Source organism: Nannospalax galili, unplaced genomic scaffold, assembly GCF_000622305.1.
Source record: "Nannospalax galili isolate Female #2095 unplaced genomic scaffold, S.galili_v1.0 scaffold440, whole genome shotgun sequence".
NCBI classification, from domain to species: Eukaryota; Metazoa; Chordata; class Mammalia; order Rodentia; family Spalacidae; genus Nannospalax; species Nannospalax galili.
The window spans coordinates 816,975-837,532 of NW_008347189.1; the positions used below are offsets into that span (position 1 = coordinate 816,975).

General features: G+C 40.1%; 1 protein-coding gene across 1 annotated transcript in view; it reads left to right on the forward strand.

Annotated features, from left to right (window-relative positions):
- The window catches only part of Fras1 (Fraser extracellular matrix complex subunit 1), a 442,676-nt gene that overhangs the window by 153,756 nt on the left and 268,362 nt on the right, over window positions 1–20,558 (forward strand). The window contains exon 3 of the mRNA XM_008843691.3: window positions 15,140–15,247. Coding sequence (XP_008841913.1) covers window positions 15,140–15,247 — 108 coding nt within the window. The remainder of the gene's footprint in view (window positions 1–15,139; window positions 15,248–20,558) is intronic.

Sequence of the window (20,558 nt, forward strand, 5' to 3'; positions counted from 1 at the left end):
CTCTGTCCCCTCCCCTCTACTTTCTTTCTGTTCCTTACTCCTGTTCTCCTCCCCCTTTCTCCCCCCTTCCTCCCCCTGTTCTTCCCTCCTCTTCCCTACTTCCTCCACTTTCTTTATAACAGGGCTGTCTATCTCTTTTTATTCAAAAAGATCAGGATTTATAAAGGTTAAAATATCTCTTTATTGTACTGAGGATGGAGCACAGGCCTTCATGTGTGCAAGCATGCACTAGCTGTACCACTGAGCTACATCCTCAACTCTCTGAATTTCTTTAATGTCTCCAATAATACTCTAAGGTTTCTTTTCTACTTTGAAAAAAAATATTTATTGTAAATATGTACACAAAGCTAACCTAATGGTAAACAACTTCTGGGCTGATTAATTGATAGTTGGAGTAAAATTACCTGAGGGTTATTTTTGCATATGTATTAAGAACTTAAAAAGATTGCATATGTTCTGTATTTATGTAGAGCAGCTAAATAGGGTGCCATTTGCTGCATTTATGAGTTATCATATCTGAAGTAAACATTTAGGTATGTCTTGGAAGGGACCAGCACTCCTTATAGTCCCATATTTCTTGTACTGTTATTTTTTAATACACACGCATCCTTGCCAAGCCTCATTTCATAAGCATGGCTTACCGTTGTTCCCCTTGTAGAGTGGCATCCTTAGTACACATCCAGCGTGCACTGAACAGTGGTCATGCCTGGACATCATGCTCTACAGGGAGTTGCGAGACTGAGCCACAGTGTACAGTGACAAACTCTGCTTTGGAAATGAATATGTTCTCTTTTATACACTTGACATTCAGCTTTAGCACAAGGTCACAAAACTCCTTTAGTTCATTCTAAGTCTCAATCATGGGACCCCCAAATGGATAGAGACAGAAATAGTATCTTTTGTATGAAGTCCAGGAAACAAATTATTATGTATGTTTGGTCTTTGATGGAATCATTTCCAAAGAACGCTGCAAATCTCAGGGTTGTCTATGGCGTGGTCATGTAGAGCTTCCCAGGCTACATACAATGGCTGTGATCAGCCCCCTGAATGTTCGGAGAGAATATGAGTGAGCCAGGCAGAGGTGTGAATCTCACCGTGCTTCAGTCCCAACTCTTCCTGGCCCCAAGGCACTGGTCCATTTTGCTCAGCGTTGGAAAACTTAGTCTTCAGAGTTAGGAAGCCAGAACTTGTGAGGAGTCCAGTAGAACCTGCTAGAATCCCATTGAAGAATTCACCTGGGATTTTGACCCCATCCAGAAGACTGTAATGGTTCAGTTATTCAGTTACTGGGTTCCTGCTGTCCACTGTATGGTCCCTGCTCATTTCACGCATGTGTATTTCATTTCATGTATGCTGTGAGCTCCCCTGGAAACTCATTGTCTCCTTAAAAAGAACAAGACAGATCCTAAGCACTCTGGGACTTCTGCACATAGTAACTTCTCTGTGACTATTGACTACAGGGCAGCACAGGAGAGGCTGCAAGTTCTCAGGAGAAGGCTCCCGTTTACATGTGTATGCTGTGTGACATTAATCAGTCCCAGCTAGACTTTGTAGTGAGCAAGCTCTGGGGCAGCAATTTAATTCTCTTGTCATTAGTAAAACAAACAGTAGGTGGGACAAGCGTTAAGCTTAAATATCTTGCTGCAGCATTTACAACATCCCCGCCACCTGTGGGTTTTGTGCCGCCTGCCCTTCTGTTGCCCTGGGTCCCCTGATTTGGTTTTGAGTGCCTTTCATGTCTTCATTCTCCTGAAGGCACAGCTCTGCAAACCACACAGAGGCTTTCAGCTTCCCCTGCATTTTTTTCATTTAGCCAATTGACTGGTACTGTCAACTAATTGGAGTAGAAATGCAAAATGAAAGCTGCATTATTCAGCTGCCAAATCTCCTCTCTTGGCAGCAAGTGGGCGATGCTGGTAATTGTACCAGAAATGCAATTGCTCTGGGTTCTGCCTCTGGATTTAACAATGAGGCCTGGGAGGGTCTTCCTCAGAGACACGGTGTGCTGGATAGCTTTAGAGTCAACTTGACACACCTGGGCTGAGGGAGCCTCAGTTGGGGAATTGCCTTCATTGGACTGGCCTGTGGCCATGTCTGAGGGGCATCTTCTTGATGAGTGATGTGGGAGGGCCCAGCCCACTGTGGGTGGTGCCACCCCTGGGCAGGTGGGCCTGTGTTGCATAAGAAAGCAGGCTGAGCAGGGGCCGGGGGAGCAAGCCAGTAAGCAACGTTCCTCCATGGCCTGTGCTCCAGCTCCCGCCTCCAGGTTCCTGCCCTGAGTTCCTACCCTGGGCTCCTGGATAACTGTGACCTGGGATATATAAGTTGAATAAACCCTTTCCTCCCCAAGTTGGTAGTGGTCAGAGTATTTTGTCACAGCAATGAAGAACAAACTAGGACACACGGGATACCTGCATCTCTTCAGCAGCTTCCTGGCAAGAGGGAGGCTTGCAGCAAATCCAATCATGCATTGTTCTGCTGTTGGAGAATAACCAGTGTGTATTTTGCTGACTGTGGGTGTGGATTGTTTGGTCTGAGTACTTAGTATGTCAGTCCTGTGAGTACTGGCAGTTAATTTCCTTGGTGTAGAGCTGGAGTAGGATCCACATTCCCGGGGGTGAGGATGCTAAGCTTACGTGCCAGTGGTGGCCGGTGCCAGGGCGTTGTTGGGAACAGTAACTGATGCAGAACAGAAGCCCTTTTTGTAAACTAGTTACTCTTGAGGAGAGGTTTAGATGTCTGGAAAGAGTCGAGTGACTTAATGGAAAATGCAGAGAGTAAGTGTGGATGATCAGTTCATCATTAAAGTTGATCATCTCTCTGCTTTTGACCCTCGCCAGCTTTCCTTCTTTCTAGCTTTCATTTATGAGTCAACTGACAGTAGTGACACTACTTTGAGATAAACCATTCAGGTTAGTGAGACACTTGCATTTCTCCACACAGGGTAACTGAGTCCATGACAGAAAGCTCTAATCCTTCCCACTTAACCAGCTGGCACTAAGCTCCTCCAAACATCTCACATTGCTATTTCCAGAGCAGGCATATATGATAAGGCCTGCTTTTTATCCCTGGCTTGGAAATTAAAAGAGCATGTCCACTGTGAACCCAAGAAACAGAAATAGCAGCAGCAGAGCAATTATCACATCTTCCCATGTGCCAAGTTCAAGGAGGTTGGTTTAAGCAGTGTTGTTACCACATGGTTCTGTTCCTGATCATTGTTTGTTGTGTCATGTGGCTTCAGAGACAGCTACCTTAGACCCTTCCTGAGGAGAAACTGCTTTGTTTCTTAACTAGGATATTAGAGCAAGGTTGCTTAGGTGGGGGTGGCGACACTTGTTGATTTCTGACGTCCTCCATTTCTCTCTGTCCCTCTACTCCCCCTTCTTAAATCCTTACCAGCTGCAGAAAGACAGTCAGTGGTAATAGCACCCAAAGTCAACGAGGCCTATTGATTAGTGAGTGTCAAACCTGTTGAGAACCATTGTCTTTTGAACCAGTCATTATTCAGTTGAAAGAGCATGGTCCTTGGAAACCAACAGTCCTGGGTTCAAATCCTTTCACCAGTTATGACATCTGAGCAAGCATTCTTTCTGATTCTTTCTTGTTTTGTAAAATAGAAATGATAACTATTTAATAGGATTTTAAGGATAAAGGACACATTGAAATTATAAACATATGTATATCATATATATGCATGTAAACATACATTATAGCTATCTGTATAAACTTTTATATATGGATCTCTACATATATACTGATACATATGTAATATATGTATAAAATAGCCATGTGGTAAAGAGTGGCTATGAGGACACAAATGGACATGTAATCTGAATAGTGATCTTTAAAACTGGTGCTTGAGAGATTTTGAGTGAGCTGTAGATACAATGCTTTGAGAACTAAGCTTCCTAAATTGTTTGCACACCAGGAGTGGTTGTATATTGATGCATTTGATTGTGAAATGTACACAAAAGAAGAAACTGGTATATGATGCCATGATGCACATCCCATGCAAGGGGGTATGGCCCCCCAAGAGGCAGGTCATGATGAGCTTTTGCTAGACTGTGCAGGAAGGTGGGAGGATGTGTTGCTGGGAGCCTCTGCTCTGGACTGTGACTGCCAAGCATTACGCCAAGGAATCTCAATGTGTTACCTAATTGATTTTTAGCAAAGAAGGAAATGGAGTCTCAGTCAGTATTAGTATTTCACTTAAAGTTGTAGAACTATTAAAATTAGTGAGCTATGAGCAAAGAGCTATTTAATGCCCAAATTCATTTCCAGACTATGGATAGTGTCGTCTAATATTAGATTTAAGAGAAAGAATCTGGAATCCAGAGAAGTAGCTTATTTAGTATGTCTGCTAAAGGTGGAGCCCGGCCTAGAATTCAGGTCTTACTGTTAGTGCAGTGCTCTTTCCCTTTACTTCATTAGTTATTTTAGTTTGCTTAGTTCCCTAATTGCTTCAATTAGGGAAGTACTTGCTTCAACTGTTTGAAGAACAAGGATAAGGGGAGGGATGTAATCTTCTGTCCTAGGTTGGATTGTAGTTTCTGTGTCTTTCTCATGGCATGGCTTAATAAAATGAAAGATTCTTACTGAATTCTCGATACTTTGAATTCTTGAAGGGTTTATTATTTCAAATTATATATTATATAATATATATAATGCTATATTTGTATCTTCTATATACACATGCATATGTATTATGTAATATATATGTAATATATGTATATATGTACATATACATGGTTGGTGCTGGAGCTAGAACTCAGGGCCTCACCCCTGAGTTATATTCTACCCCACTCTTAAGCTCTTAAATTCATATAAATGTATTTATTTACATGCTGGATTTATTTTTAAGCAGTTTGGTTCATACGTTATAATAATGACTCTCCATGTTATTTGAATCCACTGCTTTGTTTTTAATTGATTCTGTCACCTCTCATTTTCTTTCTTTGTTTCTTACATTTCCCTTCATAGTAAGAATTGGTGGCTTTAGGTCTGTGTTACCGTTTCATGATTTCCTATTAGTGGTCTTGTTCTGTGCTGCTTTTCTCTTCTTCTGTTCTGGGATCAACCCATTTCTTTGTTATCTTAGCTCCCGCTAACTAGCTTGTTAGTGATGCACACCTTTGTTCTTCATGTAGTGCTTACCTAGGTATCACAGCTTGTAGTAGTCATTGTATTTCCTCTTCCTGGTGAGTGAGTGCACCTCAGCACTCAGTTTTGTTTGGTGTGTTGCTGTCATGCATTTTATACTTAGATTTTAAATCCTATAAGGTATTGGTTTTGTTTGGTTTTGTATGGCCCTTATCCGTTAGACCTAATCACGCATTTAATCTAAATTCCTTCCTATGTTACATTTTCCATTTAGAGTCATTTCTTTTGTTTCCAAAGAATTTCCTTTAGTATTTTATCCATATGAGGCTGCAGGGAACAAGTTCACAGGTTTTGTTAATATGAAACTTTTATATTCACAGTCATTTTGAAGTTATTTTTGTTGGGTATACTATGTTGAGGCTGGTGAGAGGGTTCAGTGGGTAAAGGTGCTGAAACTGAAGACCTTAGTTTGATCTCTGGGACCCACAAAGTGGAAGAAGGGAACTGACTCCCGAAAGCCGTCCTCTGATCTCTGCACAGGAGCTTTGGCAGAGATACATATGTCATAAAAATTTAAAGAGATGTTTTCGATTGCTTTTACTTATTAAAGATTTTTCCTAGAACTTTTGTCATTTTTTGTGAAGCCAAGCTGTCAGTTTTAGCATTTTTTGTAGGTAATTCCTTTGCCATCTGTAATTTCTCATATTTTTCTCTTCCTGTTATTTAAATGGCCTTATTCTGATGCATTATAAAGTGTTATTTTCTTTGCTTGATATTCTTAGCACCTTTTGAATTTATGGCTTAAGGCTTTTCTTGTTTTAGAAAATTCTTGGCCATATTTCTGAAAAAATTTGTTTCTGCTTACTTCCTGCCTTATCGTCTTTAGACATGAGTTGGCCACACAGCAAGCCTTGTAACGTGTTCTGTGTGCCGCTAATGCTCCTCTCTGCGTTTCCTGTCTTTTTTGTTCTTTGTTCTTCAGTCTGGATGTTTTCTACTGATTTATATTTTTGTTTTCCAATAGTCTCTTTTAGTGATACCCAGTATGCCATTAAGCATTTTTTTTTATTTGTTTAACTTTTTGTATTCTAAAACTTCCACTTTATTGGGTTTATAGGGGCTGAAGAGATAGATGGTTAAATGGTTAAGAACCCAGACTGCTCTTGCAGAGGATCTGAGTTTGGTTTCCAGTACTCACATTGAGTGACTCACAACCACCTGTAACTCCAACTCCAGGGGATCTGACACCTTCTTCTGGCCTCTGTGGGCACCTACACTGACAGGCACATGCACACACATATATACTCAACCTAAAAAGTAAAATGACTCCATTTGAAAAAAGGTAGTGTTTATAGATACAGGTTGCCTGATGGAATATTTGATAGATATAAAACATATGTATATACTGCCTTTCATTATTTTCACAAAGCTTCATTATATTGACAGCATAGACTACAGCTTTTCCTTGAGTTATGTGGTACTTTCAAGACAATTCAGTGTATTATGGTGGAATAATTTGTGGTTACATATAAAACTGAGTTGGGATACACAGTCAGATAAGTTGATTTTTCACTGATATAAATGTTTTGTGGAACATTTGAAAGTCATGTGAAAAGTGGACAATTTTTCAGAAAGAATGCCTTGCTTATTATATGACATCTAGAATTTATGAGCTGTGTTCACTGAATGTCAACCACACCTCAACTGTTCAGTTTCAAAACAGGTTTTCAAATATCTCAGGATAGCACAGCACCTGTTGCAGAGCTCTGCGTAACATGATGCAGTGAAAGCAAGCTATTGGCCAGGAAGCCTTCAACTCAGGGCTTCTGCCAGGCCTGAAAACAGACTTAGTAAGTTGGTCCTTACCTGGCTGAATGAGAGTGTCAGTACAAAGTCATTGGATGGTCAGTTTAACTGGGACTGCGGCCAGCAGACTAGCTAGAGAAAAGTTAGGGATTGCAGACATGTGGAAGTGCTTCAAATGATATGACAGAGCTGTGGCGAGCTGGAACACAACAGCGTCGGCTTGACAGTCAGGAATGGAGGGTCTCCTTTAGAGCAGAGGTCACAACCGAGACATAAGTCTTGAAGGCAAGATCTCAAACGGTACAGATTGAAATTGGCTACTGTAATGACACGATTTTTAAAGGGCAGCATAGGGAATGAAGTACTGTTGTCTGGGTATTCGGCTTTTGAGAAACTACATCACGAAGTAGCAATTCTTTACTGTTGAGAACATCCATGCATTCATCTACTCATGAACTCATTCTAAAGCGTTAAGTGCCCGCTATGTTTTAGTCCCTGTGGGAATACAAAGCTATCTGAATATAAAGAAATTGTCTTTACTGTTGGGAAGGCAGAGACAAGTAAAAACCTAATTATAAAATGAATGATAATAATCTAGTAGAGAAGGAAGACAAGAGAATAAATAATTTCAATGTGAGAGATGATGGTATAGCTATAGTTTAATTTCATGTGCAAACATTTTGAATGTTTCATTCCTCCCCTCCCCCACATTTGCCTTTGGAAAATGAAATGAAGTCTTTGAGAGTGGAATTGATAGATGAAAAATGTAATTACAATCTTAAGCTGTAGTAGACTCTCCCTAACATCTGAATTAAAGTGGAAATATGAGACTGGCTTTCTATTCATAATGGAATCTGTGTGGCTATCATCTCCAGGAATTTATGAGAGTTACTCTGCTATAGGAGTGCTCTCTGGTCAGACTGTCCCTGTAACAGGATTGTGTGGGAACAAATGGAAAGCTGGGTGTAAGAAACAGGAGCTCTGTGGAACCAAGCCTCCGTTTCAGTTGCTTGAGAATTTAGACTAAGGACACATTATTTGGCTATTTTACTCTATATTTTAAAGCTACCCTAATTTTTTTATATTGTAATGCTCTAGAAGTGCCTACCATAACACTTGATAATGGAATATTGATTGTATAAACACTGTCAAAGAAGCCCACCCCTCTTAATGAGAAATGAATGTCCTCTTATACTGGACACTGGAGATTTCTGGGAAGATTTTCTACAACTTTAAGTGTGATAACTGTACCTATCATTTAAAAACAACAACAGATCACAGTTGTGGCATTTGAGTTAAGTCATAGCTAATGTTGATTACGCACTTCCTATGGGCAAGTCACTTTAAGAACATTAGCTTATTACTGTGACTCGAGTGGGTCCTTTCTTATTTTTAGTTTATACTCTGATTAACAAAAGACTGAAAACTGGTAGATGGGAAGTTGTTGAATTGATTTTTACTCTAATGTTCCCCACTCTCCCATGTCAGCACTGTCACCTGAGCCAGTGCAAAGCCCTGTATGTAGTAGACCAAGCTGTGTAGACAGTGGTGGCAGGAAAATACAGGCTTGAACACTTTAGTGTCAAATGGATACAATACTACTTCAAATACAGACAGGCACCTTGACTAGGGAACATCACTCAACTTCTCTGAACTTTAGTTTTCTCTTCTGCAAAAGGAAGACGATAAAAATCTATGTTCAGAGGTTTAAAAAATGAATAAAATATCTGGAGCTCAGAAGATGCGTTTTGCTGCTCCTTGGACAAAACAACTGGTGGCTCTTTGGAAGACAGGGGAGCTTTGCTTGCATGAGGCAGAGGAATATTTACTTGGTTACGGAGGCAGGGAATGCCTTCCTAAGGAAGTGATTCTTAAGGCCTAGAGGCTGTGTGGAGGTTAGATTAGAGGGGTGGGCTTCTTTGACATTAGTCCCTTAAACCTCACGGTCATTTTATCTATGGAAAAGCAGGCAGCACTCCCCTTGCGTGCCTCCCTTTGTTGATTTCTCAAAAGTCAGAAAGTAAAAGCTGAGTGATTTATGATGGTATATTGCCATTGATACTTTATAATGGGAAGGGGGCAGGGGGAGGCTGTCTTGAATCTAGATCTGCCCGGCCTGCAACCCATGGATCCTTTCCATTCCTAGTCCATCATTTATAAATTCAGGGTTGTAATATCTTGTCCACAGGATGCTGTGAGGGACCAGGAACTTATTGGCTCTTGGAGTTAGCTTGTTCTCTCCTTCCCTTTCCCTGCCTCCACCCTTTCTTTGTACAGTGCTGTTCTAAGACATCTGTGCAAGAACACGATGCTAACTTGCTTTGCTCTTCAGGGTCTCTTGAACAAAGGTATTTTAAGTTATACATAGCGGCCATCTTTTCGTCTGTGATTCATGCTACTGTTTCTTCATCTAAGCTCTTAGTCTTACAGAGAATGGTTTTGAATTTATCATCTGAAGGCAGCTGGAGGAGATCAGATATAAACTAATCATTCCTAGATGCTGAGAAGGAAGCTACTTAGATCCTTGGTGTGTAAAGCAGGAAGCTCTGTAAACAGGTATTACACTGAGCAAACCTTGCAAATATGTCTCAAACAGGAAGCTGTTCACATTCTCCTTCCTTTTTTCTTTTGTGGTCTTAACTTGTATTCATTACTCCTGAATGGAGAGAATTTAATGTAAACACAATATCTCATGTTTTTTCTCCTTTCTGTTTGGGTCTGAATGAAGAGTTTTCCATGAACTTTAAATTGAGACCAAATGAAAAAGGTATTGTTTATCTAAGCTGTCTGAGAAAGGGCATTTGGGAAAAGAACTGAACTCTAAAATAACCTTATGAAGGTTATTGATTTGTTTCTTTATGATTCCTTGACAAACAAGGACCGTTATTTCTCTGCCTGAACTGGAGCTAGGTCAAAGAACCCCTTTTTTATGGATTAGTTTTCCTGAAAACCAGAAATGAACCTCCAGAAATGAAGATATTATCCCCAGTTGAAAGTGGCCTTTATTCATTGCTTTGGAGGGCACATATGGAGCACAGTTAATTTTTAAATTTTATTGAGTACAACAAGATTTGTAGACAGCTCAAAAGAGTTTGATAGATTGCCCACTTGGGCCTATGGCTGGGAGGACAGAAGAGCACAGGTCTGTTGCTACTGCTCTTCCACCTTTTATTTTAGACTTAACTTTGAAAGGTCACCTAAATTACATATTTTTTGTTAAAATAGAAAAAAACAGATAAAATACAGAAGAAAAATATCATCCAGTTGCTACACCCAAGAATGACTTCCTTTTGCTACTGGGTTATATAATCTCATGCTTTGTTTCTATGCTTATAAATAAATCATAATGCAAAACTCATTAGCTCCTATGTACTATTTTGTGACTTGAAAGCACAGATTTTAGAGAACTCTATTTTTTTTCCCCATTTTTGATCTAAAAAGTCAAGAGAATTTTTAAAAAATGAGATGAATAATCAATAATTTAAGCGGGGTTATACTATTCAGAAGAAAGAAAATTTATGCTTTAAATAATTCACCCTCCCAAATTTGAGTACTGTGATGGTATATATATTATTTATTCTTAGTACTAATCAAATGTTCAATAATTACTTAACCAAGTAAATATATATTGTGAGTACCCCCTCTGAGTAATGGGAATGGGTCAAACCCAGGACTTTGCACATGCTAGGCCAGTGCTCTACCACTAAGATACATTCTTAGCCCAGTAACAATATTTTTCAGCAACTTGATTGTAAAATATTTGGGGATAGAGATATTATGATATTTTCAAGAACCTTTTATTCACATATTATTAAAAACATTAATACTGTTTAAACATATACTTCCCACTGTTTTTTAGGTTTGTTACAATCCAATCCTTTAATCTGTAATCCAGTGAGAAGCTATTTAAAGAGTGAGTCTTTCACAAACTGTGAGAGATTAGAAGAGAAGATTATAAAGTGTTGCAATTGTAGTAGTAATATATAAAAATCTGTAAAACTTTCTTTGTAATGTTATTTTTTAAATTTTATGGTTTTATCCAAAGTTTTAAGCTGTTGAGGAACTCCAGCATCCCCACCTTCATAGAACAATTTTATAGGACCATAGAAATTTATTCATAAAGTTTTAGACCTGAAAAATATATGACCATTTTTTCAGGCTGGGGAAAAGGCTTAGTTTTTGAAAAATTAGCCATAAATTATTTACTTCTATGAGGGCAGTAATACAAGGAAATATTTTGACAGGTGCAGTGCTTAGGGGAAGAAATATTTTCTTCAAGCACAGTTTGACACCAGTGAAGTGATAAGTCAACACTTTCCATCCAGACTTGGGAGTGACTGACATCAGCCCAATGTTTTCTCAAGCTCTTATTCTCCATGTGGAACATCTAAATTCAGATGGACAGATACCCTGAGAAGGGCAAGCACTGAGAGATATTCATTCAGCAAATGGTCAGGATATGGGCTTTGAATTAATGTAAAGAAAAATTATAGCTTGGTGAAGGAAAGTGAAAGCTTACTGTGTTTTAGACTTAGCTTCTTGAAGTCAGTGACCGAGGTATAATGGACTGTTTGGGAGCAAGGAGTCATTGTGAAAATAACTGAGCGCAGAGAAGAAATTCGAGTCTGTTGTAGAATGTTGCCTCTGCAGGGAGTGAAGGTAGCTGATTCCTTACACCCTCACCCAGTTTAAGGCAGCCCACACTTTCTGGTGTGGCCAATCATATCTGAGTTAAGGGAAGACTTGGGCTCAGGCTAACGGTGACAGAGACTTTCCCCGATTACCCGGGTACTCCCAAAATTCCATCTGGAGATTCATTCTTCCTTCATGCAGTTGCATGCTAGGGGCCCAAGGAAGTATTGGTTTCACTTTTAGGTGTTACGTGTATAAAGCAGTGGTGAGAAGATGGGGAAACCAAGGGAATTCTGGGACTGCATTCACTCTGGGAAAGGAAATTTTTAGGAGTTATTTGCTGAATGGCTATAACATACCAGGAAGCATTTGGAAAAAAAAAAATTTAATAGTCTCTTAGTAAGGACCGAACATGGTTTACGTGTCATCTCATTGGATTCATTCTGCAATTTTTTTTCCTATCTTCCTTTAGTTCCTTTATTTCATAGATGAGGAACCTCGGACATAGGCACTCCACTCAAGAGCAGATGCACAGTTAACAGGAGTGACACAAGGATTCAAATAGGCCTGAGTTCCTATATTGCCTAAGGATTTTGTGACCTTGGGCAAATGGATCAATTTCCCTCATCTTATTTCCTCATCTGTAAAAGAGGAATAATGGTAATAGTGCTGGTTTCATAAGGTTGTTAGGCAGGCAAGTGTTTGGCATGGCACTGGCACTTAGAATTACTTCCTCTAGCCTTCCAGGACTGTGTTGAAGGTTGGCCAAACCACCCTCTCCTGTCCCATGGGGTCTTGCTCTATAGCACCTTGAATTTGCTATTTAGCTGAGGCTGGCCTTGAACTCTTGATCATCTGTCTTCACCTCCTAAATACTGAGATCAGAGGCCTGTGCTACCATGCCTGATTTATAGTTTGTATTTCTTAAGTGATTTTGAAGAAGTCCTTTTGTGTGAAGCTTACTCCCTAAGAGATTATTAATTTTGTTTTTCTTGATGTGAAAGGATGACTTCATGTTTGCCTTGGAATGGTGTGCCTATCCATATAAATCTGCACGTGTTGCTGTATTAATCATGATTTTAAAAGAGAAAAACCTAACCAATGGTGAACAGAGTTGAGGATAGATTCATTTATTTTAAGGAATCAGCTCATAGAATTCTGGGGAGTGGCGAGTTTAAAATCTGTAAGACAGGTCTTGAGACGGAACTCCCTCTTTTCCAGGAAATTTCAGGCTTTTCTATTAAGGCCAGCCACTGATCAGGAGACCCACTTGTGTTATAGAAAGTCCTCTCCTTTACTTCAAAGTCACCTGATGGCACTTGTCAGTCCCATCTGCATAATTCAAGTGCTGCTCAAATTTTGTTCGGGCTATATCCTGACTGGTTGTAAACTGGAAACATCAGTTAAAATGTGTTCAATAAACTAACCTCTGAACATCACAGCAGCATAGCTCTTTATCCTTGTGATTGCATGGCTGACTATGTCCATTGCCTTCAGAGAGCACCGTACTGCACATTGCTAGCCTGGGAAAAGATTGAAATCCAAAATCCTAGATGTGAGACCTAACTGGTTGTAACACCTGTTACCCATTGATTGCTAAGGTTGATTCAATTGATCTGGCTGGCTAGACAGGTATTCCCATCCTCCCTCATTGCTCCATGTGTGTCCCTCCTGAAGCTGCATGCTGGGTCAAAGGGGAGACCTTTCCCACTGGAGGACTGGACTTCTGTCAAGGGTATATGGATAGCTGCAGCTCCCTGCTAGAACTTCCAAACAAACTCTCAAAATCCTAACTAAGCTCTCTAATGAATGAGTATATTTTGAATCACTCTTAACATAAAAAATAAAAATTTAAAAAGCATAAGTCTGTGACTGTGTGTACCTTCAAAGCAACATAATTATATTTGATCAAATTAGTAGGCTCTATGCCTAGCTAAATTGGCACATAAACTTAACTGTCACATTTGGTTTCTGCCATTGTGTACGAGAGGGCCCGCTGTCAGCATCTACCAGTATCATGGGGCTCTAGTGGCTACAAGGAGGGTAGAAACTTCTCCTACTCCACCTTAATGCATTGAGTAGCATCTCCATCGATTGGCAGAGGAAAATATGGGTGAGAAAGTTTAAAAAGGACGAAAGAGCCTCCACTATGCACCCTATGAACTAATGCCTGTTCTCTTAAGCATCTGCAGCGTGGCAGGCCAAGGACAATTATTGCTTTAAAGAGCCTCTAGTCTGGTCTGCAAGGCACTTAAATGAGTGCAATAAAGTGTGATAGTGTGCGCAGGCACGGTGGGGTCACAGAGGTGTGGTGAAGAGCTGTGTCCCAGTAGGGGTAAAGGTCAAAAAGAATTCATCATCCTTGAGATGGAGGCTGGCTAGCTCTTTGGAAAAGTCAGGGCAGAGCAGGGGCTCCAGGAGAGGTACAGGATGTGAGACCAAGCTAAAGGGAGGTTGGGGCTGTCCAGTGACTTGACCTAGGGCTATGAGATTCAGCCTGCCCATGGAGAGAGGGAAAACTGATATAGTGTCTGAGTTTTGTCCTGATGGGGCTAAAGATGAGTCACAGAATAGGTTCAAGCCAGAGAATCACACAGAAGTCCTTCTTAAAGAGGTTTCGTGCTTAAAACCCAGCCAAACGTTATAGATGGTTGTCTAGGTAGAGTAGGAATGCATGATTGGAGCGGTGTTAACTTTTGCTGTCCCTACTGCTTCAATTCAAAGCCCTTACAGTGGTCTTTCAATGGCTAGGAATAGGTGGAATCTGAGTTGAACCAAAAGTGACTTTAAAACGGATGCAATTGAAATATTGCAGCATGGTGAAAGGAGAGACAGTTAAAAGGCAATGTCAAGACTTTTAACTGAGCCCGAATTGACTTTTTCTGTTCATGCCTACTATTTTCCTTTCCAGTTTGTTGAATAAGGACATCATATCATCAGTCTATATTTATTAATTCTATCATGTGCATGGCCAGAAAGCTTTGTGAGATCCTTACAGATGGCACCCACCCTTGGGCTTCATTAGTGTCCGGTGTTCCTGGCACACCGCTAGGCAGTGTAACCACCCAATGCATGCATTGGTGGCTGTCTTAAAATATTGGACTTCGCACTCACATCCCTCTCGTCACTTGTGAGTGTTGGAGTACATTTTAGTAGAGAGCTATCAAGTCTGAGGTGCTTTTAATATCCAGTGGTAAATCCTGCTTTTTGGATGCTGGTGAGTGCTAGTCAAAGTACCATTTTCCCTTAAGCCGGCTCACATGGTTTCTGCTAGTTAGCTGCATAAAGAAACTTCAAGTCCAGGAGCAGCGTGTCCTCCCGAGGTTTCAGACCAATCGATAGTTTTTACTCTGGGTATCGACAGCTCTCTGCTGAATGTCCTTGTCTTCGGCTACGTGGACTGACTGCTGTGCAATGGATTATACTGCTTTTATTGCCACTTGGGGTTTAATCAGTGTCCAGCATGTCCTGTGTGTGGTGTGTCTGTGACTTTCTTTTGCCTTTTTAATCTCGGGGGACATGAGGCTATTGATGGCTGTGCTTTTGTGAGCTCAGACCTTGACTGATCAGTTTTTAACCCAGAGCTTGTGCTTCCTTGCAGGATGCCACACTTTGGAAGCCTGATTCCTGCCAGAACTGTCGTTGCCATGGTGATATTGTGATCTGCAAACCTGTTGTTTGCAGAAACCCTCAGTGTGCCTTTGAGAAGGTATGGTTTTCTAACTGTAGCCCTATGCATACTGGTTAAATCAGCAAATGATCAGGTTTCTTAATCTTTTTGATCATGTTCAGACATTTTCCCCAGCCAGTCTCTGATTGGAAACTTAATGAAATACAGTAAAGAGTTTTATGCATGTAAGAATATCTTAGTGTTCACTTATTGACATTTATTCTGGGAAAGGCACTTGGTTCAAGGTTTTACAAATGCTACCATTTGACGTGATGGGAGGTCAGTGTCTATTTCCATTTTACAGGTCAGAGAAATGAAACCTGGAGATTTTAAGTAATTAGTCATAATTATACAACAAATAAACTGCTGATCAGAGATTTTACTGAGTCTGACATGTGCCAAACCTGTGGATAGCAGTCACAGCGTGTACACAGCATTGACTGGACTGACTGACAGGACTGACTTCCTGAAGGTGGATTCTTAGAACTACCACTTGGGTCTGCTGCTCCTGATGTTATCATGCTGTTCCAGGCCATAGGAGGCAGGAGAGCCCACTACTGGAGCATGTCCTTTATCTGACTAAGCCTATGAGTGATGCTTCCTTTTCTCCCTCTGTTAAAAGACTTCAGTTTTTTTCTAACCAGACATCTATTCTGTTAGAATATTTTTTCTACATGCTGACTTTTTTTTTTAAAATCAATCTATTTTTAAAAAGCTTAAGTTTTAAATGCAAACATTTGAAACTCTCTAGAGAGGACCAATTATTTTCTTCAAAAAAAAAAAAGCATTCTGTCAATTTCACAAGCACAGTTTATTTTTCTAGTTTCTTCCCTTCCCCCAATAATTAATCTTGAGTATTTCTGCTTCTATTGTTAATAAGGTTGTGGGGTTTTCCCCCTTAACATTAGAATGAAAATATATTTTATGGATAATTTTCAATTTCTGCATGGTATATTCTGAGAAGCATGGAATGTACACATGCAAAAATTTGTTAATATTCTATGTCACAGATCCTTCTATTTTATGGAGTAAATATCCCCCCCCCATCACCATTTGGCTCTCTAACTCATGTCATAATCCAGGTGGTAGTATAAAGATCATGAAGACACACCCTCTTCCCCTTCTCATGAATATTTATTATATCGTAGAAGAAACCCTAAATTAAATGTTAGAGGTTCTAGATTGTGTTGTTGAAAACTAAAGTTTTTAAAATTAGTTTTTAGTACTATATATTAATTTTCCAAAAAAGAAATGGAGTTTATTATGGTATTTCCTGAAGAATTAGAGAAAACCTTTGGCAGATGTTCATCCAACTGGAGACAGATAACCAGAATATATAAAGAACTAAAAAAAAAATAATAATAATGATGAAAGAACAATGAATGAACTGAATAGATAGTCCTCAAATAAAGTACCAAATACAAATAAATGTATGAAAACATATTCAACATCTTTGGTCATCAGAAGAATGCAAATCTAAATTTGTTGTATACCAGGTATTGGTAGACTAAATCTGCCCTATAGCTTATTTTTGTATTAATTAAGAGTGTTTTGGGCTGGGGAGATGGCTCAGTCAGTTAAGTGCTTTCCACATAAGTATGGGAGCCTAAATTACATCCCCAGAATCCACAGAAAAGCTTGGCATGGTGCGGAGTACAGAGACAGGTAGATGCTAATGAAGTGGAGATGAGGGGAGTGACAGATGTTGAGGAAAAGGAGGCCAACTTGACCCTGAGCCACTGCCAGGAGCAGATGTGCTCAAGGCTCTCCTTGAAGGTAAGAAGATGAAGTAGATGTGAGAGAGAGGGAGAACTGAGCCTTGGGAACCTGGGGACTGGAGAGCTGAAGGTTTCAGATACTCAGCAGATCAGACAATGGAAAGATACCAAGGTTGAGGTATCTCAACCTTGAGATAGGAGAGGTCAGGTTTGCTTGACTGGGAGATGGTCAAGGATATACAAGGGCAGAATGTGGGACTGCTCACGTTCACGGACATTGAAGATGTTCAGAATGGTGCCTAGATATGGAGAAGAATCTGAGATCCAGCTGCCAAGGCTTCAGTGAATAAGTATAAGGGGATGGTTGCTGAAAGTATTTACCTAGTGAAACTGTGACAAATAAACTGTACATGCACTATCATACGTATACATACATATTTATTATAGTATTCCCTCTTACCCACTGTTTTCCTTTGTCAACCATGATCAGAAAATATTAACTGGAAGATTTCAGAAATAAAGAGTGCTCAAGTATTAGGTTGAGTGGCACAGGGCTGGCAAGATGGCTGAGCAGGTAAGGGTGCTTGCTGCAAAGCCTGTAAACCTGAGTTCAATACCTGGGACTCACATGGTAAAAGGAGAGAACTAGCTCCTGCAAATTGTTCTGTGGCCTCTACATGAATGCTTTGGCACATTTGCAACTCCCCATCATAATTAAATATATGTGATAAAATTTTAAGAATATGTGGCATTCTGCATAGTGTGATGAAATCTTGCACGAGTCTGTTCTACTCTCCCAGGACTCAACATTGCCCCTGATCTGGCATGTTTGTCCTATGTATGCTTCCTTCTCATTAGTCACTCAGTGACTGTCTTGGTTATCAGAAAGATTGTCTTGGTGTGACACTGTTTGCAGTCAACTAACTTTTATCTTACTTCACAATTTGCCACCAAACACAATAGAGATGGTGATGGTTCTCATATACCAAAGAGAAGCCCTGAAGCACGCTCCCTAAGTGAAAAGGTCATATTCTCAAATTAGAAAAAGACCTGAATTTTGAGATTTATAAGATCTATATTATGCTTGATATATATAACTTTAAAAAAATATTTTATTCATTATTTTTATTTTATGGGTATGAGTGTATTGCCTGCATGTATGTGAGTGCACCTGTGTTGTGCAATGCCGTGGAGGTCAGAGAGGGCTTCAGATTCCCCTGGAACTGAAGTTAAGGATGGTTTCTAGCTGCCTTGTGGGTGCTGGGAATCGAACCCAGGTCCTCTGCAAGAGCAGTCAGTGCTCTTAACTGCTGAGCCATCTCTCCAGACCCAATATGTACAACAATATAGTGTTATGTTTTTTACAATATAGTGTTATGATTTATTTTTATTTTATTTTTATGTGTATGAGTGTATTGCCTGCATGCATGTAAGTGCGCCCATGTCATGCACTGTTCTTGGAGGTCAGAAGAGGATGTCGGATCCTTTGGAACTGGAGTTAGGATGGTTGTTAGCCACTACATGGCTGCTGGAAATCGAACCCAGGTTCTCTGGAAGAGCAGTCAGTGCTCTTAACTGCTGAGCTACCTTTCCAGCTCCCATATTGTTATGATTTTGTAAATTTTTATTATTTGCTATTATTGTTGGTCTTTTTCTATGCTTAATTTGCAAATTAAATTTTAGCCTGGGTGTGTATGTATAGAAAAAAGCATAGTACATATACTACTTGGTCTGTCTTCAGTGCAGGCAACTTTTAGGGGTTTTGGAACATATTGCCTATGGAAATTAGAGACCAGTGTACCTAGCTATTGAAAACACTTAGTAAGTATAAGCCATAATCATGAAATCATCCTTGTCGTTATTGTCATTTGATTCTTCTGAACCTGCACCCGTCATCATGCCAGCCCCCTGCAGTCTTCACTGACAGTGCTTGTTCGTGTGGGAGTTTGCCAATGCTCCCCATGCAGAGCTTGGAGGGACAATACACCTGTGTCACTTGTGCAGACCACAGGGCCATTCAGGGCCTTGTGAACCGATGGCAAAAATCGCCTACATCTCATTTTCCAGCCACTTGCATGGCTCCTTTTGGGTTTTGTTTTGTTTTTAGAGACAGGATCTTACTCCGTAGCACTGGCTGGCCTGGAACTCACTATGTAGACCAGGCTGTCCTCAAACTCACAGAGATATGCCTGCCTCTGCCTCCTGGGTGCTGAGATTAAAGGCCTGTGCCACCATGCCTGGCCTCTCGGCTCCTTCTTCCTTCTATCATGATTGCCCCCACCCCAGGCATTCAGAAGGTTGACCCCAGTGGAAAACCATCCTCTCCCTCCCCCACTGCCACTCACAAATAAAGAATAATATATTTTGAAATGCTTTCTTGAGAGCTGAATCTGAAAATTTGTTTGTTATATGCTAGAAAAGTAATTTGAGAAGTATAAAATTTCCCATGAAGTTTTCCATTCTACCTGTCTGTCTCCCTTGCTCCCTGCATCTGTGTTGTTAAACAATGGAGTTATCTCATTTCCTATCTGTATGAAATCCTTAGTGGAAATTATGCTAATGTAATCTCCATTGCCATCTTGGTGGAAATTAAAATGCAGTTTTTCTTGGCTCAGAGGGCACCCTTCTGAAAAGTCATTGATGTTGCATAACACGGGTAGTTTTATAAAATCCCATATCATGTAAACTTTGTTCTTCATCGAGAAAATAAGGCGAATTTGGTGATTGCTGTTATTGATGGGTTTATTTAGTGCATTTGTAGATGTAACATATTTAGTCCTATGTCTCATTCACTGTTGTTGATATAGTTAGATGAACTGAGAATTGTGTGTGTAATGAAAGTAACCAAAGATAACAGTAAGAAAGGAAACATTAATACACACACACGCATGCACACACACATGCACATCTTGTTTCTCCATCCTGCTTACTAGTCTTTGTAGACTTTCATCCTGTGAACGGTCATGCTTTTATGACTAATGCAGGTCTCTAACAACTTTGGTCAGAATCATTCGTTGCCCATTTTCCACATCTCTGAACTTGAGCCAATCCTAAAATACACACATGGGTAAGAAGATCTAATAGGAGAATCAATAGGCCCCAAAGATGACCTTCCCCTCTTTATTCATCCTCTGTGTATGTGTCTCTTTTTTATGTGTGTGGCACTGGGGTTGAAACCCAGGGCCTTACATATGCTAGGCAAGTGCTCTACCACCAAGCTACATCCCAAGCCTCTAAATTTCTAATAACTCTCTAGCAGGTTCTTCACAGTGACAAATGTATTACTAGTTAACATGTGACAAGTTTCCAATAAATCCAAGTATCAGATGTTGACCCATTCTTTCTATAACATCAAGAGCTATAATTATAGAAGCCTTAAAAACAGATCTTTATTAGAACCTTAGAATTCTACTCGGCTTTCCGCAATACCTGCATGTGATACCTCCACAACAGTGCTAGTTCCTGTTCCAAATTTATCCTTGAACCTCTGCCCCTCTAGTACTCTGCCTATGAGTAAAAGTGAGCAAAATCCTCAGAATCAGCTCCCTGCTGCATGCGGCTCAGTATTAGGCTTTGCTAACAGTGTTGAAGACTTCTACATCTGTGGTTGTTTCCCGTGCACTAGAATCTTC